Source organism: Artemia sp. Qi Xiang Cuo, chromosome 6 (assembly GCF_049724085.1).
Source record: "Artemia sp. Qi Xiang Cuo chromosome 6, ASM4972408v1, whole genome shotgun sequence".
Taxonomy (NCBI): domain Eukaryota; kingdom Metazoa; phylum Arthropoda; class Branchiopoda; order Anostraca; family Artemiidae; genus Artemia; species Artemia sp. Qi Xiang Cuo.
In genome coordinates, this window is record NC_142799.1 from 39,856,407 (window position 1) to 39,882,923 (window position 26,517).

General features: G+C 36.7%; 1 protein-coding gene across 2 annotated transcripts in view; it reads left to right on the plus strand.

Annotated features, from left to right (window-relative positions):
* The window catches only part of LOC148951220 (follistatin-related protein 1-like), a 188,731-nt gene that overhangs the window by 75,953 nt on the left and 86,261 nt on the right, over positions 1–26,517 (plus strand). For both annotated transcript variants that reach the window (XM_089090186.1, XM_089090185.1), the window contains exons 3-4: positions 7,698–7,734; positions 9,033–9,212. In XM_089090186.1, coding sequence (XP_088946312.1) covers positions 7,698–7,734; positions 9,033–9,212 — 217 coding nt within the window. The remainder of the gene's footprint in view (positions 1–7,697; positions 7,735–9,032; positions 9,213–26,517) is intronic.

Here is a 26,517-nt window from a genome sequence, read left to right on the forward strand (position 1 = left end):
GGGCACTAGCCCTTTGAATTTCCAATCGATTGAGCTTTTTTTGAAGTTTCTAAGACAACGCCTTCTATAAAAACATTATATGTCCCCTGGGCATAACTTAAAACCCTTGCCCTGAGGGTTGTGGGGGAGTGTCCTCCTCAAAAACATATTTCTATCTTGAAATCAACTACGCTGAACAAAATGGCCATCTCAAAATTTCGATTGGATGTGTTTGGAGAAATGATGGGCGTGGGAGGGGTGGGGGGCTAGTTGCCCTCCATTCACTTTCGAAGATTAAAAAGGGCACTAGCCCTTTAAATTTCCAATCGAATTAGCCTTTTTTGAAGTTTCTACGACAACGCCTTCTATAAAAACATTATATGCCCTCTGGAAATAACTTAAAACCCTTGCCCTGAGGGTTGTGGGGGAGTGTCCTTCTGAAAAACATATTTTCTATCTGGAAATCAACTAGCCTACTAAATAAAATGGCTATATTAAAATTTTGATTGGATGTGTTTGGGTGAATGATGGACGTGGGGGGGGGAAGGGTGGGGGGGCTAGTTGCCCTCTAATCACTTTCAACTATTAAAAAAGGGCACTAGTCCTTTGAATTTCCAATCAAATGAGCCTCTTTTGAAATTTCTATGACAACGCCTTGTATAAAAACCTTATATACCCCAGGACATAACTTATAACCCTTGCCCTGAGGGTTGTTGGGGAGTGTCCTCCTCAAAAAAGTATATTCTATCTGGAAATCAACTACGCTGAACAAAATGGCTATCTCAAAATTTTAATTGGATGTGTTTGCGAGAATGATGGGCGTAGGAGAGGGGCTAGCTCCCCTCCAATCACTTTTGACTATTTAGACAAAATTTCCAATCGAATGAGCTTGTTTTGAAGTTTCTACGACAAAGCCTTCTTATAAAAACCTTAAATGGCCCCACGGCATAACTTAAAACCCTTGCCCTGAGAGTTCTGGGGGAGTGTCCTCCTAAAAAACGTATTTTCTATCTAGAAATCAACTAACCTACGCTGAACAAAATGGCTATCTCAAAATTCTGATTGGATGTGTTTGGGGGAATGATGGGCGTGGGGGCTAGTTGCCCTACAATCACTTTCAACTATTAAAAAGGGCACTAGCCCTTTGAATTACCAATCGAATGAGCCTGTTTTGAAGTTTCTACGACAACGCCTTCTATAAAAACCTTATATCCCCCCAGGGCATAACTTAAAACCCTTGCCGAGGTTTTTGGGGGAGTGTCCTCCTCAAAAACATATTTTCTATTGGGAAATCAACTACGTTGAACAAAATAGCTATTTCAATATTTTGATTGGATGTGTTTGGGGGAATGATAAGCGTGGGGGGAGGGGGCTAGTTGCCCTCCAATCACTTTCGACTTTTAAAGAGGGGACTAGCCCTTTGAATTTCCAATCGAATGAGCCTGTTTTGAAGTTTCTACGACAACGCCTTCTATAAAAACCTTTTATGCCAGCAGGGCATAACTTAAAACCTTTGCCCTAAGGGTTGCGGGGGAGTGTCCTCCTCAAAAATTTTTTTTCAATGTAGAAATCAACTAGCCTACGCTGAACAAAATGGCTATCTCAAAATTTTGATTGGATGTGTTTTGGGGAATGATGGGCATGGGGGGGGGCTAGGTGCCCTCCAATCACTTTCGACTATTAAAAAGGGCACTAGCCCTTTGAATTTCTAATAAAATGAGCCTCTTTTGAAGTTTCTACGACAACGCCTTCTATAAAAACCTTATATGCACCCAAGGCATAGCTTAAAACCCTTGCCCTGTGGGTTGTGGGGGAGTGTTCTCCTCAAAAACCTATTTTCTATTTGGAAATCAACTACGTTCAGCAAAATGGCTATCTCAAAATTTTGATTGCATGTGTTTGAGGGAAATATGGGCTTGGGGGGGGGGGGGGGCTAGTTGCCCTTCAATCCCTTTCGACTATTAAAAAGAGAACTAGCCCTTTAAATTTCCAATCGAATGAGCCTTTTTTGAAGTCTCTACGACAACGCCTTCTATAAGAGCCTTATATACCCCCAGGGCATAACTTAAAACCCTTGCCCTAAGGGTTGTGGGGGAAGGTCTTCCTCAAAAACACATTTTATATCTCGAAATCAACTACGCTGAAAAAAATGGCTATCTCAAAATTTTGATTGGATGTGTTTGGGGGAATGAAGGGCATGGGGGGGGGCTAGTTGCCCTCCAGTCACTTTCGACTAGAAAAAAGGGCACTAGCCCTTTGAATTTACAATCGAATGAGCCTGTTTTGAATTTTATATTGTGGTAACGTAATTCTTATGGTATTTGAGTTATGTAGTGGCAGGTACCTTTACTCTCCTTTTATTGGGGATATAAACTATGGCCCTAAGATAATTAAACTTTAGTAGCTTGCCTTAGGCTATGACCTGACTAATGAGGCGTACCAGCTGGGTATATTCGAAAGACTAAATATAGATTGTAGAGAGGTTGGCTATAATGCAATACTTTTATTCAGTTAACATACACTAGTACAAGATATATATTCTACTAAGACTGGTTGTCCCAAGTAGACCACAAGTCTCAGAAAACTATAATAATATATAATAAGATACTTAGACACTTACAATAATCCGACAATATTCCAAGGTATTTCTAATTTGATAATAAAAGGACAGAGGCTCGCCCTGCAAGTCAAAGAGTCTCCCTCAGTCTCAAAATCCCACCGCTGCCACCAGTTGTGGTAACGTGATTCTTATGGTATTTGAGAGATGTAGTGGCAAATGCCTTTATTCTCCCTTTATAGGGAAGATAAACTATGGCCCTAAGGTATTTAAACTTTGGTAGCGTGCCTTAGGCTATGACCTGACTATTGAGGCGTACCAGTTGGGTATTTCCAGAGACTAAATGCAGATTGTAGAGAGGTTGGCTATAACGCAAAACTTGTATTCAGTTAATATATACTAATACAAGATATATATATATGTATATATATATATATATATATATATATATATATATATATATATATATATATATATATATATATATATATATATATATATATATATATATATATATATATATATATATATATATATATATATATATATATATATATATATATTCTACTGGGACTGGTTGTCTAAAGTAGACCACAAGTCTCAGAAAACTATAATAATATATAATAAGATACTTAGACACTTACAATAATCTGACAATATTCCAAGGCATTTGTAATAAGATAATAAACAAGCAGAGGCTCGCCCTGCAAGTCAAAAAGTCCCCCTCAGTCTCAAAAATCTGAGTATATATATGAAAAAGCAACCGCATCCATCCGGTTCATTGACGCACTTAGCCAGGAAATTGGCTATTGAGCAAGTTCCCTCCAAGCTTACACATTCCAGGATGTGTGTCTTTATTTTAATAAAAAGTTGTATTTCGACACTTTTGTATTTGCGTCTTAATATTTTTACTAAATTCCAAATTGACTTAATTAGAAATCTTTACCACACTATGACAACGCCTTCAATAAAAACCTTATATGTTCCAGGGCATAACTTAAAACCCTTGCCCTGAGGTTTGTGGGGGAGTGTCCTCCTCAAAATCATATTTTCTATCTGGAAGTCAACTACGCTGAACAAAATGGCTATCACACAATTTTGATTGGATGTGTTTGGGGGAATGATGGGCGTAGGAGGGGGGCTAGTTGACCTCCAATCACTTTCGACTGTTAAAAAGGGCACTAACCCTGTCAATTTCCAATCGAATGAGCCTGTTTTGAAGTTTCTACGACAACGCCTTCTATAAAAGCCTTATATGCCCCCAGGGCATAGCTTAAAACCCTTGCCCTGAGGGTTGTGGGGGAGTGTCCTCATTAAAAACCTATTTTCTATCTGGAAATCAACTACGTTGAACAAAATGGCTATCTCACAATTTTGATTGTATGTGTTTGGGGGAAAGATGAGCGTTGGGGGGGCTAGTTGCCCTCCAATCCCTTTCAACTATTAAAAAGGGCACTAGCCCTTTGAATTTCCAATCGAATGAGCCTTTTTGAAGTTTCTACGACAACGCCTTCTATAAAAACCTTATATGCCCCCAGGGCATATCCCAAAACCCTTGCCCTGAGGGTTTTGGGGGAGTATCCTCCTCAAAAATACATTTTCTCTCTCGAAATCAACTACGCTGAACAAAATGGCTATCTCAAAATTTTGATTGGATGTGTCTGGGGGAATGAAGGGCTTGGGGGGGGGGGCTAGTTGCCCGCCAATCACTTTCGACTAGAAAAAAGGGCACTAGCCCTTTGATTTTCCAATCGAATGAGCCTGTTTTGAAGTTTCTATGACAACGCCTTCAATAAAAACCTTATACGCCCCCAGGGCATAACTTAAAACCCTTGTCCTGAGGGTGGTGGGGGAGTGTCCTCCTCAAAAACATATTTTCTATCTGGAAGTCAACTACGCCGAACAAAATGGCTATCACACAATTTTGATTGGATGTGTTAGGGGGAATGATGGGCGAAGGGGGGGGGCCTAGTTGCCCTCCAATTACTTTCGACTGTTAAAAAGGGCACTAAACCTGTGAATTTCCAATCGAATGAGCCTGTTTTGAAGTTTTTACTACAACGCCTTCTATAAAAACCTTATATGCCCCAAGGGCATAACTTAAAACCCGTGCCCTGAGGGCTGTAGGGGAGTGTCCTCCACAAAAACCTATTTTCTAACTGAAAATCAACTACGCTGAGTAAAATGGTTATCTCACAATTTTGATTGTATGTGTTTGGGGGAAAGATGAGCGTTGGGGGGCTAGTTGCCCTCCAATCCCTTTCGACTATTAAAAAGGGCACTAGCACTTCGAATTTCCAATCGAATGAGCCTTTTTGAAGTTTCTACGACAATGCCTTCTATAAAAACCTTATATGCCCCAGGGCATATCCCAAAACCCTTGCCCTGAGAGTTGTGGGGGTGTATCCTCCTCAAAAACACATTTCTATCTCGAAATCAACTACGCTGAACAAAATGGCTATCTCAAAATTTTGATTGGATGTGTTTGGGGGAATGAAGGGCGTGGGGGGGTCTAGTTGCCCACCAATCACTTTCGACTAGAAAAAAGGGCACTAGCCCTTTGAATTTCCAATCGAATGAGCCTGTTTTGAAGTTTCTATGACAACGCCTTCAATAAAAACCTTATATGCCCCCAGGGCATAACTTAAAACCCTTGCCCTGAGGGTGGGGGGGGGGGGTGTCCTCCTCAAAAACATATTTTCTATCTGGAAATCAACTACGCTGAACAAAATGGCTATCTCACAATTTTGATTGGATGTGTTTGGGGAATGATGGCCGTGGGGGGGGGGAGGGGGGTTAGTTGCCCTCCAATCACTTTCGACTATTAAAAAGGGCACTAGCCCTTTGAATTTCCAATCGAATGAGCCTGTTTTAAAGTTTTTACGACAACAGCTTCTATAAAAACCTTATATGCCCCCAGGGCATAACTTAAAGCCCTTGCCCTGAGGGTTGTGGGGGAGTGTTCTCCTTAAAAACACATTTTCTATCTGGAAATTAACTACGCTGAACAAAATTGCCATCTCAAAGTTTCGATTGGATGTGTTTGGGGGAATGATTGGCGTGAGGGGGGGCTAGTTGCCCTCCAATCAATTTCGACTATTAAGAAGGGCACTAGAACTGGCGATTTCCAATCGAATGAGCCCCTTTTAAAGTATGTACGACTACCCCTTCTATCTGAAGTGCCCTGCTTTAAAGAAAAAAAAACAATAAACTGTACATTGAGTTAACATTGATTTTATATGCCCTCAGGGCATAACTTAATACCCTTGCCCCGAGGGTTGTGGGGGAGTGTACTCCTCAAAAGATATTTTCTATCTGAGAATCAACTACGCTGAACAAAATGGATATCTTAAAATTTTGATTGGATGTGTTTGGGGAAATGATGGGCGTGGGGATGGGGGCTAGTTGCCCTCCAATCACTTTCAACTATTAAAAAGGGCACTAGCCACTGCAATTTCTAATCGAATGACCCCTTTTCGAAGTTTCTACGACAACTCCTTAGATACGACGTGCCCGGGTATGGAGAAAGAAAAACACATTGTGCCCACATCGTTCTTTACTTAGGCAGCACTAGCACGCTGACTATGATATAGCACATAAAACTTTGTTAGTTAGTCTTTGGGCTAGAGGGTCTGAAAGAGTTTTTCCCGGTCATGGTTGGGTTCTTTCTAACAACGCACGGGTAGATATGCTTTTGTAAAGGGGGTCAGTGGGTATATCATATATATTTACTAAATAATTTATTTCTAAATTATTTTTGAAAAAGTGTGACACACCCTTTCATTTTGGACATGATGGGATTAACAAAAAATGGGCTAGAAAGGTGTATGCAGCTGTAAAAAAAATCTTCGGTTTTTAACAGAGTCAATTCAACAGTGCTGACTAACTAAAAAGTGATTTGTTTTCCATGTATAATTACTATTTTTTCTTTTTATTAACTTCATACGAAATGGATGGTTTAGAAACTAGGTAGGAGACAATTGGAATGGAAATGTCTGATTCCCTTTTGACGGTTCGAAGTGTTTGGAGGGTTGCCAGTAATTTCTCCCGTACTCTATTTCCCCTGGGCCCTTCTTGGCCCTAAACAGGATTAAATCAAGATTTCCTCGCAGATTCAAAAGGTAAGTGAAATATGTCTCCAGAGGGGACATGCCAATATCAGCCCCAGAGGCATATGTTCCAAGCCATGCATTATGTTCATTTTCCACCCATTCTCTAAGCTCATTCTTTGGATATATCTAACGAATGTTTGTTTTGGATCTCTAAATTTTCCTATTAATAATTTTAAGAAAGTATTTTGAAAACAGGACCACAAAACTATCGTACATTAAGCTTTCATATTTTAGTCTAACTTCACTTTGAAACTGACGCCAATCTGACTACAAGCTAGAATGACTTGAAGAAGCTGAAGCGTCAAGGAGCAACCTCGGATAGTTCCCTCCAACAGAGCTCTATGTTAGCTTACGTACCGTAGGCTCTTGATCAAGGACAAGCGGTAACCATCCTTTTTGGCCCAAAGCAAGAACTACGCGCACCTTTCCAAACTGTATGTTCATGTTTATCAATCCTGCCTGAGGCTCATATTTTATATAGGACTGCTAAGGTTAGGCCGTTACCGATTTCTTGCGTCAAAATGAAAATACTGTTAGAGCAAAAAAAAAAAAAAAAAAAAAACTGGACAAAGCCAACGCGTTACTCCTGTGGCGACATTAGCTGTTTGTTTTTCGGTAATGTCCTGGAGAAACATTTTATAAGGCGGTGCAAGCTTAGGCAAGATGAACGTAAGATCTTTGTTTGTTTATTTCCTATAGAATCTGTCTAACTAGTTTGGTTTTTGCTGCCACCGCCATTGTCAATTTTCAACATCTAAATGTTGCCTAAAATAGTTCTAATATTCGTTTTCAAATAAAACTCATGAAAGGTTTATTGATGGTTTCCAAAATTCAATCAAACATTACAACGAGATATGTCTCATATTTTGTAGCCTGTTAATCTTCCTTATTGATCCTTTTGTGCGATCTTTGACCAGCAGAAACATAGGTGATGTTTTTTATCAAATTGATCCTAAAATTTCAAATTATTTTCTTTTATTCTTTGTTCATTCTCAGCCCCCCAGGTTTTAGAATATTTTTCTACTATTACTATTTTTAATTTATTGCAGGGCATCGACGAGTATGACCAGGAAGGCCTCAGACAAGGTAAGGAATACACTATTGTATAGTATTATGTGATTTATATTTTTATTGCCTTTCAAACGGTACCAGAATTACGAGCGGTTATTTTGACTTCAGATGATTTTGGTTCCAGAAATTATCAAGCCACTACCCTGAATCTAGATCCAAAAGAGTACTGATCCGGATACCGAAGGCCCAATTTCCGATTTTACTGATAATAGTAAACTTGTTGGTTTCATTTCTACCGTTAAGTCCATTCAGGAATTACGAAAAGAACTGGGGTGAAACTTAGGGGAATGTTTAGGGGATGCTGAACTAAATCGAAAGACACTGTGTGCATCCGGATTGTCAAAAGGGCAATCTGCGGCATCTTAGGAGCGGCAAAAGGTACTAATTTGAAAATTTCATAGTCATTAATACTGCTACTGCGGCTTCAACTGCGACTAGTTGGGACTGTGACTACTTTTGACCGCAGCTGTGGCATTTAGCGACTGTTTGCAACTGCAACTGCTTCTACTTGCTACTACTGTTGGGACATATTGAGGGGTATGCTGAACAAAACAAAAACACACTATGTGGTGTCTGGTTTTTCAAAAGGGTCCGTCATCAATATCTCAGGAACAGCTAAGGGTACTTAGTTAAAACTTTAAGGGCATCTTCAAAAGTGATTGAAGGACAAAGAGCCCTCCATGTTGTTTTTAGGTGCCTTCTCAATACTGATCGAAAATGTAACAGTCAGCTTGTTTAAAATAATCAAAGCGTCTAATAACTGATCATAGACCCGTTTGTATTCTTTATCTTATGATTCTTTTCTCTCTTTGTTTTATAATAAAACGCAAGTGACGCAATAGGCTTTAGAACTTTCACGGTTGGAAAACGGGGAAGGGGGCTGTAGCCAAACTCCTGTTTATAGTAAATTATGGTATTTTTATGTTTGTCTTGAGTATTCAATTTAATGTTTTTAAGACACATTTAGGGATACTCGTCTGTGTCAGTATCTGTTCTATTAGTGTTTGGTATGATCATTTATTTTAATTGCTGTCCCTTTTGGGTTTCATTTATTCTTTGATAGTAATTTCTATCCATTTTGAGAATATTTATTATACTTCTTTGTTTCTGCTGGTCATAAGTTTAATATGCCTCTTTATTTTCTTTGAAAAACTTCTTTTTAGGAATTTTTTTAAATTAATTTAACAACGGGATATACAAGCCTATGCCAAAATATGATTCGAAAGCTAGTATCTGAACTTTCTTTCTCATGCTCATTGACTGCAAGATTGTTTAACATACAAAAGTAAAAATGCCTATTTCCTAATTTTCAGACGAGGATATGTGTGCAAAAATTATTTGCCGTGCTGGAAGAGAGTGTAAGAGTGATTCACTAGGTATTCCTGCGTGTGTTTGTGTCCAAGATTGTTCGGATCATTTCAACCCTGCTTGTGGATCAGATGGCAGGTCATACGATAATCATTGCTTGCTTCACAGGGAAGCCTGCATTTCAGGTAAGCAGTTCTAAATAATGTTGTAAGATTTCAGTGATCTGTTGCTACAAATGCTTAATTGTAAATTAATGATTATAAAGATGTACCATTTAGCTATTTCAGTGAGCCTAACAAAACATAGGCAGTATGGTACGGAATCGTTGCAGCTTGAATAAAGCCAAAACATTACGAATCATAGGGTGTAGTTAACAGTAATTAAAGCACTTAAGGCAAGTGTCTGAAGTAACTTAGTTATAAATGTATACTTCATATTTGAAAAGATGGGAACTTGAAATCCAACTTCTGCATAAAAATCCAATATCAGTATGAAATCCAATTCCAGTATGGATAATATTTTGCTAGAGATGGTCAGCCTATTAAAAAGGATTTTCGGACAGAGACTATTTTTTTTGTTACCAAAGCATTAACTTTTTTGAAGAATTAATTAAAAAAACTTTTTACACAAAACAAGTTTTTCAAAGAAAATTAAAGAGCTCTATTAAGCCAAGAACGAACAAAAATACAGTCAAATAATTTTCCAAGCGTAAAAGTACCACAAATCACTACCAATAAATAAATGAAACTCAAAACGAACAGAAAGTACAATAAATAGCCAAGTCAAATTAAAACAAGCAAAAATTAACGTGATTAGGGCTGATAAGCCCATGCCTTCTCAAGATCAGAACACAATTTGCGCTTTACTGAAAAAACAAAACAAAAAAAAACAAAAACAAATGACTGTGGATTGTCAGTTTAATTGACATATACTGGTACTTTTTCCTTAAAAGTTTAGATAATTTTTATTTATGAAAGTAAGAAAAGTGAATGCATTTCAAATGTACTTTGTTTTCAGTAAAGCGCAAATTTTTGCTCGTTTTGCTTGGTTTCTTCAACATCCCCTTCAAACAACGCTGAAAGTTTCAGTCTAATATTACAATCAACCATTCGGCTCTCAGTGTTATTTGAATGTTGGTTAAGAATGTTTGAAAAAATTTTTCTGGGGTATATATTTCTATTTTTTGGATATTTTGGATTTTGTTTATGTTTATTCCATTGGTGGCACTATATAGGGGTATGCCAGATTATGGCATGGCGCGCTCAAATTGCCTGGGTAATGAAATTTAAGCGCCGAAACCCATTTAGGCAATGAGTTTTCATCTGACGAGCCCCGATATATGGTGATCACCTTGGGAAGATAATGTTTTTGTAGATTTAAGGTGCTATTTGGAACATTGACGTATGCTTATTGATGCTGATTTTGCTCTATTTTGGACTTGATTTTCGGACTGTCGGATTGGTTATACTGTTTTGTCCTGGGGAACTGGATGGATGAGTAGGGTCTAGACCTTGTTCAAGTGCTCATTTATTACAGTCACTAAAGTAGGAAGACATTTTTTTTGCCAGGTGATTACCGTAATACACTATATGATTTCAGGTTGGATCTAGTGCTGGTGGAGGAATTGTTAAAAAAAATTTTCCCCGACAGACCTTAATCCTGATCCAGGTTTTAACCTGAGACGGATAATTGTTCTGGGAAATCATTTTGTTTTTCGTTATGGATTGTGTTTCGTTGTTATGGTTAATGGAAATATGCTTGATTTTTGGATATGATTTGGATTTTGTTTTGTTTGTCGTTTTTGGTTTTTTACATTGTTCTTAATGTTAAATTAGAATGCTAGTAAGATTCAAATCGGTCTACCGGATATTTGTAGGTGTACTGGTCGTTGTTTTCTCTGCCGAGACTATTTCACCCCTAGGGCTATGGTACAAAGCACTTTATATAATAAAAAGTTTCATTGTTTGTTTCGGGGTAGGGTAAATTGTAAAACAAATAATATAATTTATTTGTTGGAGTGTAAAATTTGTGGCTTACAATATGTGGGGGAAAGTATTACTAACATATATGAGTGATTTTCGGGGCACAAAAGTACAATTAAAGGTAAAAAAACGAATAGCTATCTAGTACAACATTGTAATAATGGTACCTGTGCTTTAACTGATTTAACCATTACGATTTTAGAACATTTGGAATTAAGTAATCGAACTAAAGAAGAGAAAAATATAAATTTACGTAAACGTGAAGACTATTGGATCCATAACCTCGGTACTGCTTATCCGTTCGGGTTGAATGATCGAGTGCCTAAATATGGAGACATATTTAATGTTGTTGTTAATTGTATAAATGGTTTAATGGACCATCCTTCTTTTAATCATCCCGTTGAACGTAAAAATCGATCAAGAGGGCTTAGGAAAAATGATAGAAAAAAGATTATAGATTTAGAAATCTGTTTGAAAGAATTGTGCAAACTATTTGAGTATAATGGTATGGCTAGCATAATAAAATGTTTAAATAGTTTATCAAAAAAAAATTTAATAAAATCATTTTGGAATGTAAGTAACGAAACACCATGTAACTAAAAATTTATACTGATTTATGATAAAGTATGTATTAAAGATACAACTAAAGGTAATTAAAATGAAAAAAAGTCAGATAAGACTGTTAATAAGGAAAATAGATTATATCTTACTATAACTTTTATAAGTAAAAAAATTGAGGTTATAAATTTACCTAGAATTTTAATCCAGGCTGATGTGAAACAGGCCTTTCCTAGTAATTTGAAGTATAAGAATAATCCGATTATAACATATAAATTTTCAAAACTGATAGGAAAAATGATTTTTAATTATAATTTAATACTTAGGAACTTTGACACGGATAGTAATTGGAAACTTATTTGTAAGTGTGACCAATTGTTATCGTTTGTTAATACAACTTATGAACATATTATTACAGGTGATTTAACAATAATTAAGTAGATTGAATTTCAGAATATAATGAAAATGGGGGCTAAATTCCGTCTTTCAAATCATCTAAAACCCTCGAATCTGCTTAGAGGGTTAAATAATAATCTCGAAATATTTATTGATAATTGGTGCAAAAAAGAGAAAATTAATAAAAATAGTTTTCAGAATTGGAAAAATTTAATTATTAATAAGGTTAGAAATAAGATAAATAAGAGGACAAATAAGCATGATAATGATGTTGTTTTTTATAATTCTAAGATAAAACAAGCAATTGATAATATAAAGAGGGATTTTGTAATTGTACCCATTGATAAAGCGAATAATAATTTTGCAATAATTTGTCAGAAGCTTTATTGTGATGTTTTAACAAAGGAGCTTAGTACAACAAATACATACAAAAAGGTTCAAGATGTTAATAATAGTCTTTTGATTGGAATAGAGGATATACTTTTTAAAAAATTTAAGATGAAGGTTAATGATAATAAAAAAAGATGTTCATTTTTATTTTGGACGGCAAAATTTCATAAAAATCCACCGAAACCACGCTTAATTGCGGGGGCAGAAAGGTGCCCGACCAGAGTTGCGGCTACTGACTTGTCGTGTATTTTAGGAGAAATCAAAAATAAGTTTGAGGCATATTGTTCGGGAATTAAAAAAAATTCTAAGTTTAATCCATACTGGATTGTTAATAATTCGCTGCAAGTAATAGACTCTCTTGCTTCATTTTCAGCCAAAAGAGTGGACTCGTTTGATTTCACTACATTATATACAAATTTACCCATTAATTTAGTATTTATAAATTTAAAAAAGATAATTAAGAAAGCTTTTCTTTTGTCTAATTTGCCGTTTTAAAAAACTGATGCGTATAATAAGAAGGCGAGATGGACTAATTATTTTAATAGTACAACTAGCTCAAGATGTTATAGCCTAGATATGATTTTTGATCTACTAGAATTTGTTTTATTTAATACTTATATAAAATTTAATGGCAATCTATATTATCAATGTAATGGAATTCCTATTTGGTGTAATGCCAGTCCAGTTATAGCGGACCTATTTCTAAATTTTTTAGAAAATGATTATATGAAGGATAAAATGAATCCAAGTAATATAAAGCACTTTCTCTCAAATAATAAAATATATTTAGATGACCTTCTGGTGATAAATTGTTCAAATTTTTTAGAGATTGCAAGTAAAATATATCCACCAGAGTTAAAGCTGGAATCCAGTAATGAAAATGAACAATATGATCATTTTCGAGATTTAGAGATTAATGTGGTACCTAATAATACAATAAATTTTAAGATATACAATAAAACAGACGATTTTAATTTTGAAATAGTTAATTTTTTATTTCCAAAAAGTAATATTTATTCAAATATAACATTCATCGTATTTTTCCCAACTATTTAGATATGCAAGAATTTGTACTAATTACATCGATTTTAGAAATAGATGTATGTTACTTAGCAAGAAGCTAATCATAAGAGGTTTTTCCGCCAATAAACTTGCTTGGCAATTTAAAAAGCTTTTTTTTAAGTATAATCAGCTTTTACATAAGTATAATAAAAGTTATCAAGATATCTTGAATGATATTTTACGGTAACTTGTTGACGGAATTGGTTTATCTTCCCGGTTGTTGAGGGTTGGATTGCGACACTTGTGGTAAAGATTATGGTGGAATACTCGGAATTTAATTCTTAGAATTTGAGTGAAAGTGAAATTTTTCCGGGTGGAGGACTAGTTTTATTTATTTTTTTGTATTTAAATTGGTTGAAGTTCGGCTGTCAGTGTTATTTCAAGGTTGGTTAAGAACGTTTGAAATTATTTTTCTGGGGTATATATTTTTATTTTTTGGATATTTCCGATTTTGTTTATGTTTATTCCATTGGTAGCACTATATAGAAGTATGCCAGATTATGGCATGGCGCGCTCAAATTGCCTGGGTAATGAAATTTAAGCGCCGAAACCCATTTAGGCAATGAGTTTTCATCTGACGAGCCCCGATATATGATGATCACCTTGGGAAGATAATGTTTTTGTAGATTTAAGGTGCTATAGCTTGGTTTTGGAACATTGACGTATGCTTATTGATGCTGATTTTGCTCTATTTTGGACTTGATTTTCGGACTGTCGGATTGGTTATACTGTTTTGTCCTGGGGAACTGGATGGATGAGTAGGGTCTGGACCTTGTTCAAGTGCTCATTTATTTCAGTTACTAAAGTAGGAAGACAGTTTTTTTTTTTTTTTTTTTTTTTTTTTTTTTTTTTGCCAGGTGATTACTGTAATACACTATTGATATTAATAGTAATAGTATTGAATAGAGGTAGTACTACTAGCAGAAGTAGTATTAACCTATTTCCTTTTGGGCAGTTGAACATCCCTCTCATTCAAGTCCTAGAAATTTCAACTTAATACAATTAGCCTTTGCTGATATGTCCTTTTGTTAACCTGAATGTTAATATACTTCTTGAAATATTCATCTCAGTGCTCTTAGCCCTGCAAGTAGTTGCAATAGAAGTAGTAGTACTAGTAGTAAATGTAGCAGTAAGAGTAGTATTAGCAGTAGTGTGCACATATTGCCTTTTGGCGATATGCTCTTCCTCTTTAAGCATTCTCTGAAAATTCCAACTTAATACCCAAAACAATTCTTGAGATACGCTATTTTGACAATATGCATGCACATAGCGTCTTTTGATTTAGTTCAAATTTCCCCTTAATGCTGTAAATGGAGTAGTGTCGTAGCAGTAGTGGTGGTAGTTGAAGTAGTATTGATAGCATGCAAACATTGCTTTTTTGATCCCTTATCAATTATCATCTCCTGAATTTTCTAAATTAATATGCTGAGCAATTTCTTTGTTGTACCTTTTTGACAATCCGTATACACATAACGTGTTCTGATTTAGTTCAACACTCCCCTCAACATTCTCTGAAGGGCTCACTTGAAAACCCTTGGTCTTCTTGGAAAGTAAAGCTCCAACATAATAGCTTTCTCAATAACATATACTATGTTTAATAAATGAACGAATTGCCTAACTTGCAGCCCTGAGGAATTTGGGGAGGTTGACGTCCCTAATACTGGACCGTTCAATAATGCTGAACAAAATAGCTCTCTTAAAGTTTTGATCGGATATGTTTTGGGGAGTGATCAGCTTGGGGGGGCATACGTCCCTACATTCATTTTTGACTCATAAAAAGGCACTAAAACTTCCGACTTCCAACCAAATGAGCTCCATCCGATCCTAAGTTTATACAACTACCCGTTCCATAAGAACCTTATATGCCCTGGGCATAACTTACAACCCTTGTCCATGAGCTCTGGGGGGACCGTGTCCATCCTAAAGATATCATCATATTATTCATGGACAATTGGTAACAAAATGGCTATCTCACAATTTCAATTGAATGTGTTTTTGGAAAATAGGATGTCAAGGGGGGCGGCTTCCTCCGATCACTTTGAATCTTAAAAAGGAAACTAGAACATCTGATTTTCAATCAAACGAGCCCCCTTCCGGAGTATATACGGCCACCCTTTCCATAAAACCTTATACGCCCTCGGGTATAGCTTATAACCCTTGCGCTGAGGGCTCTGGGGGGAGGGTGTCATCCTCAAAGACATAAGTTACAGACCTTTCAACTTCACTTAACAAAATACGGATCTCAAAATTTGATTAGACGTGTTCTTGGAATTGATGGACGTGGGGGGGGGGGGGTTGCCCTCCAATTTGACTATTTGCCACTTCCACTATTTCCACTTTTAACTATTAAAAAAGGCCCTTTCAATTCCAATCGAATCAGCCCTTTTTAAGTTTATACGACAACAAATGGCCATCTCAAAATTTCTATGAGATGCATTTTGGGAAAATACGAGGTGTTGGGGGGGGGGGGAGGTCCTTCCTCCGATCACTTTGAATCTTAAAAGGGTACTAAAACTTCTGATTATCAATGCAGTGAGCCCCTTCTAAGTTTATACGACCGCCCGTTCTATGAAAACTTTATATGCCCCATGGAATAACTTACAACCCTTGCCCCAAGTGTGGCGGGGAGGTTGTCATCGTCAAAGACATAATTTCCGGACCTTTTAACTATGTTGAACAGAATGGCTATTTCAAAATTTTGATTGGATGTGTTTGAGGAAATGGTTGGTGTGTAAGGGGTTTAGTTCCCCTCCAATCACTTTTGACAGTTAAAAAGGGCACTAACCCCTATCAATTTCCAATCGAATGAGTCTTTTTAGAAGTTTCTACGACAACAAATGGTCGTCTCAAAATGTCTATAAGTTGCATTTAGGGAAAATACGAGCTGTGTGTGAGTGGGGGGGGGGGTATCCACCCTCCGATCACTCTGATTCTTAAAAAGGGCACTAGAACTTGATTACCAATCCAATGCGCCCCCTCCGAAGTTTATACGGTCACCCTTTCTATATAAACTTTATATGCCGCCAGGGCATAACTTACAACCCGTCCTGAGGGTTGTTGAAGGCAGGGGGGGGGGGGGGTTCATCCTCAAAGACATAATTTCTGGACTCTTGAACTACGTTGAACAAAATGGATATCTCCAAATTTGGATTGGATGTGTTTGGGGAAATGTTGGGCGTGAATTGCCTTCCAATCACTTTCGACTATTAAAAAGGGCACTAGCCCTTTCAATTTCCAATCGAATGAGCCCTCTTTGAAGTTTCTATGACAAAACTTTCAATAAAACCCTTATATGCCCCCAGGGCATAATTTACAACTCTAGCCCTTAGATTTTTTTCGGGGCGGAGGGGGGAGGGGTTTCATCCTCAAAGACATAATTTTCAAAACCTTAAACTACGTTGAATAAAATGGCTATCTCACAATTATCCTTGGGTGTGTTTGGGGAAATTTTTGGCGTGAGGTTAAAATTTTGAAGGAGGTTAGTTGCCCTCCAATCACTTTTTAATATTAAAAAGTGCACTAGTCGTTTCAATTTCTAATTGAATGAGCCCTTTTTGAAGTTTCTACAACAACTTTTATATGATAACCTTATATGCCACCAGGGCTTAACTTACAACCCTTACCCTGAGGCCTGTGGAAGGTTGTCATCCTCAAAGACATAATTCCAGAAATTTCAACTACGTTGAAAAAACCGCTATTTCCAAATTTTTATTGGATTTGTTTGAGGAAATGGTGGGCGTAAGAGGGGGTTAGTTGCCGTCCAATCACTTTCAACTATTACAAAGGGCACTAACCCTTTCAATTTCCACTCGAATAAGATCTTTTTGAAGTTTCTACGACAACCCTTTCTATAAAAACCTTATATGCCCCCTGGGCATAACATCGCTTACTCTGAGGGCGGTGGGGGGTTGTCATCCTCAAAGATCAAATTTGCAGAACCTTCAACTGAGTTGAAAACAATGGCTATCGCAAATTGTTTATTGGGTGTGGTTGGGGAAATGGTAGCCGTGAGAAGGGGGTTAGTAGCCCTCCAATGACTGTAGATTTTCAAAAAAGGTACTAGCCCTTTCAATTTCAAATGAGTGAGCCCTTTTTGAAGTTTCTACGATAACGCAATCTATAAAAACCTTATATGACCCCAGAGCATAACTTATAACCCTTGCCCTGAGGCTGTGGGGATTTGTCATCCTCAAAGACATAATTTCCAGAACTTCACCTATGTTGAACAAAATGGCTATCTCAAAATTTTGATTGGATGTTTTTGGGGAAATGGTGGGCTTGAGAAGGAGGTTAGTTGCCCTCCAATCACTTTCAACTGTTAAAAAGGGCACTAGCCCTTTTTATCAGTCGTAGAAATGGTGGACGTAAGAGAGGGGTTAGTTGCCCTTCAATCACTTTCTACTATTACCAAGGGCACCAGCCCTTTAAATTTCCAATCGAATGATCCCTTTTTGAAGTTTCTACGACAACCTTTTCTGTAAATAACTTATATACCCCCAGGGCATTACATGCCTTGCCCCGAGGGCTGTGGGTGTTGTCATCCTCAAAGACATAATTTCCAGAACTTTACTACGTTGAACAAAATGGCCTGGGGAAATGGTGGGCGTGAGAAGGGGGTTTGTTGCTCTTCAATCACTTTCGACTATTTAAAAGGGCACTAGTCCTTTCAATTTCCAATCGAATGAGCCCTTTTTGAAGTTTCAATAACAACGCTTTCTACGAAAACCTTATATGCCCCAGGGCATAAATTAAAACCTTCACCCTGATTTCTGTGAGGGAGGGGTGTCATCCTCAAAGACCTAATTTCAAGAACTTTCAACTACGTTGAAAAAAATGGTTACCTCAAAATTTTGATTGGATGTGTTTGGGGAAATGGTTGGCATCAGAGGGGTGTTAGTTGCCCTCCAATCACTTTCGACTTTTAAAAAAGACACTAGCCCTTTCAATTTCCAATTGAGTGAGCCCTTTTTGAATTTTTTACGTTAACGTTATGAAAACCATATAAAACCATATATGACCCCAGGGCATAACTTACAACCCTTGCCCTGAGGGTGTGGGGGTTCTTCATCCTCAAACATATACTTTCTAGTACTTCACCTATGTTGAACAAAATGACTATTTCTACGACAACCCTTTCTATAAAAATCTTATATACCCCCAGGACATTACATCCCTTGCCGCGAGGGCTGTGGGGGTTGTCATCCTCAAAGACGTAATTTCCAGAACTTTTAACTATGTTGAACAAAATGGCTGTCTCAAAATTTTGATTGGGTGTTCTTGGGAAAATGGCGGGCGTGAGAGGGGGGTTTGTTGCTCTTCAATCACTTTCGAATATTAAAAAGGGCACTAGCCCTTTCTATAGCTCTTTCTTTCAACATTTTCCATAAAAACCTTATATGCCCACAGGGCATGACTTACAACCCTTGCCCTGAGGGATGAGGGGGGAACGATTGTCATCCTCAAAGACCTATTTTTCAGAACTTTAAACTACGTTGAACAAAATGGCAATCTCAAAATTTTGATGGGATGTGTGTGGGGAAATGGTGGGCGTAAAAGAGGGGTTAGTTGCCCTCTAATCACTTTCTACTATTACAAAAGGCACCAGCCCTTTGAATTTCTAATCGAATGAGCCCTTTTTGAATTTTCTACGACAACCCTTTCTATAAAACCCTATATACCCCCAGGGCATTTACATCCCTTGCCCCGAGGGCTCTGGGGGTTGTCATCCTCAAAAACATAATTTCCAGAACTTTTAACTAGGTTTAACAAAATGGCTGTCTTAAAATTTTGATTGGATGTGCTTGGGAAAATAGTGGGCGTGAGAGGGGGGGGGGGTTGTTGTTGCTCTTCAATCACTTTCGACTATTAAAAAGGGCACTATCACTTTCAATTTCCAATTGAATGAGCCTATTTTGAAGTTTCTACTACAACGCTTTCTACAAAACCTTATATGCCCCCAGGGCATAAATTAAAACCCTCACCCCGAGGTCTTTGAGGGGGGGGGAGGGGTTGTCCTCCTCAAAGACCTAATTTCCAGAACTTTCAACTACGTTGAAAAAAATGGTTACCTCAAAATTTTCATTGGATGTATTTGGGGAAATGGTGAGCGTAAGAGGTGGTTTAGTTGCCCTCAACTCACTTTCAACTATTGCAAAGGGCACTAGCCCTTTCAATTTCCAATTTAACGAGCACTTTTTAAAGTTTCTACGACAACCCTTTCTATAAAAACCATATATGCCACCAGAGCATAACTTAAAACCCTTACCCGGAGGCCTGTGGAGGGTTTTCTTCCTCAAAGACATAATTTCCAGAAATTTCAAATACGTTGAACAAAATGGCTATCTCAAAATTTTGATTGGATGTATTTGAGGAAATGATGGTCATGAGAGGGGGTTTAATTGCCCTCCAATTACTTTCGACTATTAAAAAGGGCACTAGCTCTTTCAATCTACAATTCAATGAACCCTTTTTGGAGTTTCTACGACAACGCTATCTATAAAAACCTTACATGCCACCAGTGCATAAATTATAACCCTTTCCCTGAGGGTTGTGGGGTGTTTGTTATCATCAAGGACATAATTTACAGACCTTTCAACTACGTTGAACAAAATGGCTCTCTCAAAATTTTGATTGGATGTGTTTGAGGAAATGGTGGGTGTGAGAGGGAGGGGGGGTTAGTTGCCCTCCAATTACTTTCGACTATTGAAAAGTGCACTAGCCCTTTCAGTTTCCAATCAAATGATTCCTTTCTGAAGTTTCTATGACAACACTTTCTATAAAAACCTTATATGCCCCCAGGGCATAACTTACAACCTTTGCCCTAGGGCTGTTGGGGGAGTGTTTTCCTCAAAAACATAATTTCCAGATCTTTAAACTACGTTGAACAAAATGGCTATCTCAAAATTTTGATTGGATGTGTTTTGGGAAATGCCGTGGAAGGGGTGTTAGTTGCCTTGCATTCACTTTCGGGTATTAAAAAGGGCACAAGTTCTTCCAATTTGCAATCGAATGAGCCCTTTTCGAAGTTTCTACGACAACTCCTTCGATACGAAGTTCCCTGGTCTAAAACCTAAAAAAAAAATAATACATTGTGGCAACATCGTTCTTTACTTTTGGCAGCGCTATTGCGCTGCCTATGATTATGTGTCTCTGTTGCTTCTAGCGAGAAGAGTTTTTTTTTTAACTCAAGCTTATTAAAAGTTTTTTCAGATCTACTGTGAACCAAGCTTGACTGTCGAGCTTAGCCATGTTATCTTTTGAAAAGAGTGTAGCATAAAAGATAGATTTTGATAAGGCTAAAGTTCTCTTTATAAGATTCAGAGTGATCAGACGGTGGATACGCCCCCTCCCCCACACGCACACACCTCGCATTTTCCCGAAATGTATCTGATAGAAATTTTGAGATGGTCACTTGTTGTCGTAAAAACTTCCAAAATAACTCATTCGATTGGAAACTGAAAGGGACAGGACATTTTCTTCAACGTAATTGAAAGGACCGGATATTATGTCTTTGAGGATGACACCCCCCCCCACAGCCCTCAGGGCAAGGGTTGTAAGTTATGCCCTTGGTGCAAAATAAGGTATATATATAGAAAGGGTGGTCGTATAAACTTTGGAGGGGGCTCGTTGGATTGGTAATCAGAAGTTCTAGTGCCCTTTTTAAGATTCAGCGTGATCGGAGAGTTGATACCCCCCCCCCCAAACCTAGTATTTTCTAGAATTACAATAAATAGCTGATTAAAACTCAAAACGAGCACAAATTAACATGAGTAGGGCAGATAACCCCTATGCCTTCTCAAGAACAGAACACAATTTGCGCTTTACTGAAAAAAAAAAAACGGTTACAAATGTTTTCACCTTTCTTACTTTCATTAATGAAAAATTATGAAAACCTTAAGGAAGACTTGTTAGTATATGTCAATTAAACTGACAATGGACGGTCATTTGTTTGTTTTTTCAGTAAAGCGCAAATTGTATTTCTATAATAAAGTTTGACGCAGTTTATAGTTTTTAGTTTGACGCAGCTAAGTTATAGTTTTTGTTATAGTTTAATTTATAGTTTAATTAATAAACTATAGTTATAGTTTATTGTAATTTTTGTTCGTTTTGAGTTTCATTTATTTATTGATAGTGATTTGTGGTAGTTTTACGCTTGGAAGATTATTTGACTTTATTTTTGCTCATTCTTGGCTTAATGGAGCTCTTTACTTTTCTTTAAAAAGCTTGTGTTTTGGAAAAAGTTTTTTTGAATTAATTACAGTAAATAACCAAATCAAACTCAAAAGTAACAGAAACCTAGACGAGAAGTGCTAACACCCGCCCCCCCCCCCCTCTATGCCTTCTGAAGACTAGAGCATAATTTGTATTTTACTGAAAACAATCCTTAATTCGAGCTGAATTTTTCTATTTCACACGATATTGAAAAAAAAATTATGATAAACAAGATTATCGACGAGTCATATTTTTTTTTTACTGTTGTATCGTGGTTTTATCTTGTCAGTGTTACCTCAGTTGATGTTTTCAAAGTGCATTTTGGAAGTTTCTTGTTTGAAACGTATGACTCAGAATTTTCTTTTACTGTTGTGTCGTGGTTTATCTTGTCAGTGTTACCTCAGTTGATGATTCAAAGTGTATTTTGTAAGTTTCTTGTTTGAAACGGATGACTCAGAATTTTCTTTTAGTGTTGTGTCGTGGTTTATCTTGTCTATGCTACCTCAGTCGATGTTTCAAAATGCATTTTGGAAGTTTCTCGTTTGAAACTGAAATGACTCAGAATGTTTTTATACTGTTGTGTCATGGTTTTATCTTTTCATTATAACATCAGCTTATGTTTCAAAGTTGACTTTGAAATTTTCTCGTTTGAAACGTATGACTCAAAATGTTTTTATACTTTTGTGTCGTGGTTTATCTTGTCAGTGTTAACTCAGTTGATGTTTCAATGAGTATTTTGAAAGCTTCTCGTTTGAAACGTATCACTCAAGATGTTTTTATACTGTTGTGTCGTGGTTTATCTTGTCAGTGTTACCTCAGTTGATGTTTTCAAAGTGAATTTTGGAAGCATCTCGTTTGAAACGTATGACTCAGAATTTTCTTTCACTGTTGTGTCGTGGTTTATCTTGTTAATGTTACCTCAGCTGATGTTTCAAAGTACATTTTGGAAGTTTCTCGTTTGAAATGTATGACTCAGAATGTTTTTATACTTTTGTGTCGTGGCTTATCTTGTCCACGACACACTTGAAACATCAACTGAGGTAACACTGACAAGATAAACCACGACAAAACAGTATAAAAACATCTTGAGTGATACGTTTCAAACGAGAAACTTCCAAAATACACTTTGAAACATCAACTGAGATAAAACTCACAAGATTAACCACGACACAACAGTATGAATATATTCTGAGTCATATGTTTCAAACGAAAAACTTCCAAAATGCTCTTTGAACCATCAGCTGAGGTAACACTGACAAGATAAACCACGACAAAACAGTAGAAGAACATGCTGAGTCATACGTTTCAAACAAGAAACTTCCAAAATGCACTTTAAAAACATCAACTGAATTAACTCTGCCACGCTAAACACCGACACAACAGTATATAAAAAAAAATCTGATTGATACGTTTCAAACGAGAAACTTTCAAAATACACTTTGAAACATCAACTGAGGTAACACTGACAAGATAAACCACGACACAACAACAAAAGAACATCCGGAATGATGCGTTTTAAACGAGAAACTCCCAAAATGTAAATTGAAAATATCAACTGAGGTAAAATTGACATAATAAAACACAACGCAACTCTATCAAAGTATCTTGAATGATACATTTCAAACGAGAATTTTCTAAAATACACTTTGAAACATCAACTGAGGTAACAATGACAAGATAAAACCACGACACAACAGTATAAAAACATTCTGAGTCATATGTTTCAAACGAGAAACTTCCAAAATGCACTTTGAAACATCAACTGAGGGAACATTGACAAGAAAAACCACAACACAACAGTAAAAGAAAATTCTGACTCATACGTTTCAAACGAGAAACTTCCAAAATACACTTTGAAACATCAACTGAGGTAACACTGACAAGATAAAACCACAACACAACAGTATAAGAACGTTCAGAATCGTACGTTTCAAACGAGAAACTTCCTAAATACACTTTGAAACATCAACTGAGGTAACACAGACAATATAAACCACGACAAAATAGTAAAAGAAAATTCTGAGTCATACGTTTCAAACAAGAAACTTCCAAAATGCATTTTTAAAACATCAACTGAGGTAACACTGACAAGATAAAACCACGATACAACAGTATGAAAACATTCTGACTCAAACGTTTCAAACGAGAAACATCCAAAAGACACTTTAAAACATCAACTGAGGTAACACTGACAAGATAAACCACGACTCAACAGTAAAAAAAAATTCTGAGTCATACGTTTCAAACAAGAAACTTCCAAAATGCACTTTGAAAACATCAACTGAATTAACTCTGCCACGCTAAACACCGACACAACAGTATATAAAAAAAAATCTGATTGATACGTTTCAAACGAGAAACTTTCAAAATACACTTTGAAACATCAACTGATGTAACACTGACAAGATAAACCCCAACAGTAAAAGAAAATTCTGAGTCATACGTTTCAAACAAGAAACTTCCAAAACGCAATTTGAAAACATCAACTGAGGTAACACGAACAAGATAAAACCACGACACACCAGTATAAAAACATTCTGACTCATAGGTTTCGAACGAGAAACTTCCAAAATGCACGTTGAAACATCAACTGAGGTAACGACAAAGTGGAAAACATGGCTAAGCTCGACAGTCAAGCTTGGCTCATAGTAGATCTGCAAAAACTTTTAATAAGCTTGAGCTTAAAAAAAACTCAGAGACACATAATCATAGGCAGCGCAATAGCGCTGCCTAAGTAAAGAACGATTTTGCCTCAATGTATTATTTTTTTTTTAGGTTTTAGACCAGGGCACTTTATATCGAAGGAGTTGTCGTAGAAACTACGAAAAGGGCTCATTCGATTGCAAATTGGAAGAGCCTGTGCCCATTTTAATACTCGAAAGTGAATGCAAGGCAACTAACACCCCTTCCACGGTATTTCCCAAAACACATCCAATCAAAATTTTGAGATAGCCATTTTGTTCAACGTACTTTAAAGATCTGGAAATTATGTTTTTGAGGAAAACACTCCCCCAACAGCCCTAGGGCAAAGGTTGTAAGTTATGCCCTGGGGGCATATAAGGTTCTTATAGAAAGTGTTGTCATAGAAACTTCAGAAAGGAATCAATCGACTGGAAATTGAAAGGACTAGTGCATTTTTTCATAGTCGAAAGTAATTGGAGGGCAACTAACCCCCCTCTCACGCCCACCATTTTCTCAACCAGATTCAATCAAAATTTTGAGAAAGCCATTTTTTTCAACGTAGTTGAAAAGTCCGGAAATTATGTCTTTGAGGATGAGAAACCCCCCACAACCCTCAGGGAAAGGGTTATAAGTTATGCCCTGGGAGCATATAAGGTTTTTATTTTTGTGTCAACTCAGTTGATGTTCCAATGTGTATTTTGGAAGCTTCTCGTTTGAAACGTGTCACTCAAGATGTTTTTATAGTGTTGTGTCGTGGTTTATCTTATCAGTGTTACCTCAGATGATGTTTTCAAAGTGCATTTTGGAAGTTTCTTGTTTGAAACGTGTGACTCAGAATTTTCTTTTGCTGTTGTGTCGTGGTTAATGTTGTCAATGTTCCCTCAGTTGATGTTTCAAAGTGTATTTAGGAAGTTTTATGTTTGAAATATATGACTCAAAATGTTTTCATACTTTTGTGTCATGGTTTATCTTGTCATTGTTACCACAGTTGATGTTTCAATGTGTATTTTGAAAGCTTCTCGTTTGAAACGTTTCACTGTTACCTCAGGCGAGGTTTCAAAGTGCATTTTGGAAGTTTCTAGTTTGAAATATATGACTCAGAGTTTTTTATACTGTTTTGTCGTGGTTTACCGTAACGGTGTTACCACAATTGATGATTCAAATTGCATTTTGGAAGTTTCTCATATAAAACATATGACTCAGAATAGTTTTATACTGTTGTGTCGTGGTTTTATTTTGTCAGTGTTGCCTCAGTTGATATTTCAAAGTGTATTTTGGAAGTTTTTCGTGTGAAACATATGACTCAGAATATTTTTATACTGTTGTGTTGTGGTTTTATCTTGTTGTGTCGTAGTTTTATCGTGGTTTTGCCGTAGTTTATTGCCAGGCCACTGTCTGGAAATTAATGACAATATGTTATCAGATTAATATAAATCTTAAAGGGTGAATTGTGCTGGTTATGTGTAAATGAGAAAATCAATTGAGGTAACACTGACACGATAAACCACGACAAAACAGTATAAAAAAAAATCTGAATGATACGTTTCAAACGTGAAACTTCCAAAATGCACTTGAAATATCAACTGAGCTAAAATTGACAAGATAAACCACGATACAAAAGTATAAAAGAATTCTGAGTCAAACGTTTCAAACGAGAAACTTCCAAAGTCTACTTTGAAACATCAACTGAGGTAACACTGACACGATAAACCACGAGATAACAATACAAAAAAAAAATTCTGAGTGATACGTTTCAAACGTGAAACTTCCAAAATGCACTTGAAACATCAACTGAGGTAACATTGACAAGATAAACCACGACAAAACAGTATAAAATAATTCTGAGTCATACGTTTCAAACGAGAAACTTCCCAAATTCACTATGAAACATCAACTGAGGTAATATTGACAAGATAAACCAAGACCCAACAGTATAAAAGAATTCTGAGTCATGTGTTTCAAACGAGAAACCTCCAAAATTCACTTTGAAGTATCATCTGATGTAAAACTGACAAGATAAACCACGACACAACAGCATAAAAACATCTGGAATGATATGTTTCAAACGAGAAACTTACAAAATGTACTTTAAAACATCAACTGAGGTAACACTGACAAGAAAACCACGACACAACAGTATAAAAGCATTTTGAGTCATAAGTTTCAAACATGAAACTTCCAAAATGCACTTTGGAAACATCAACTGAGG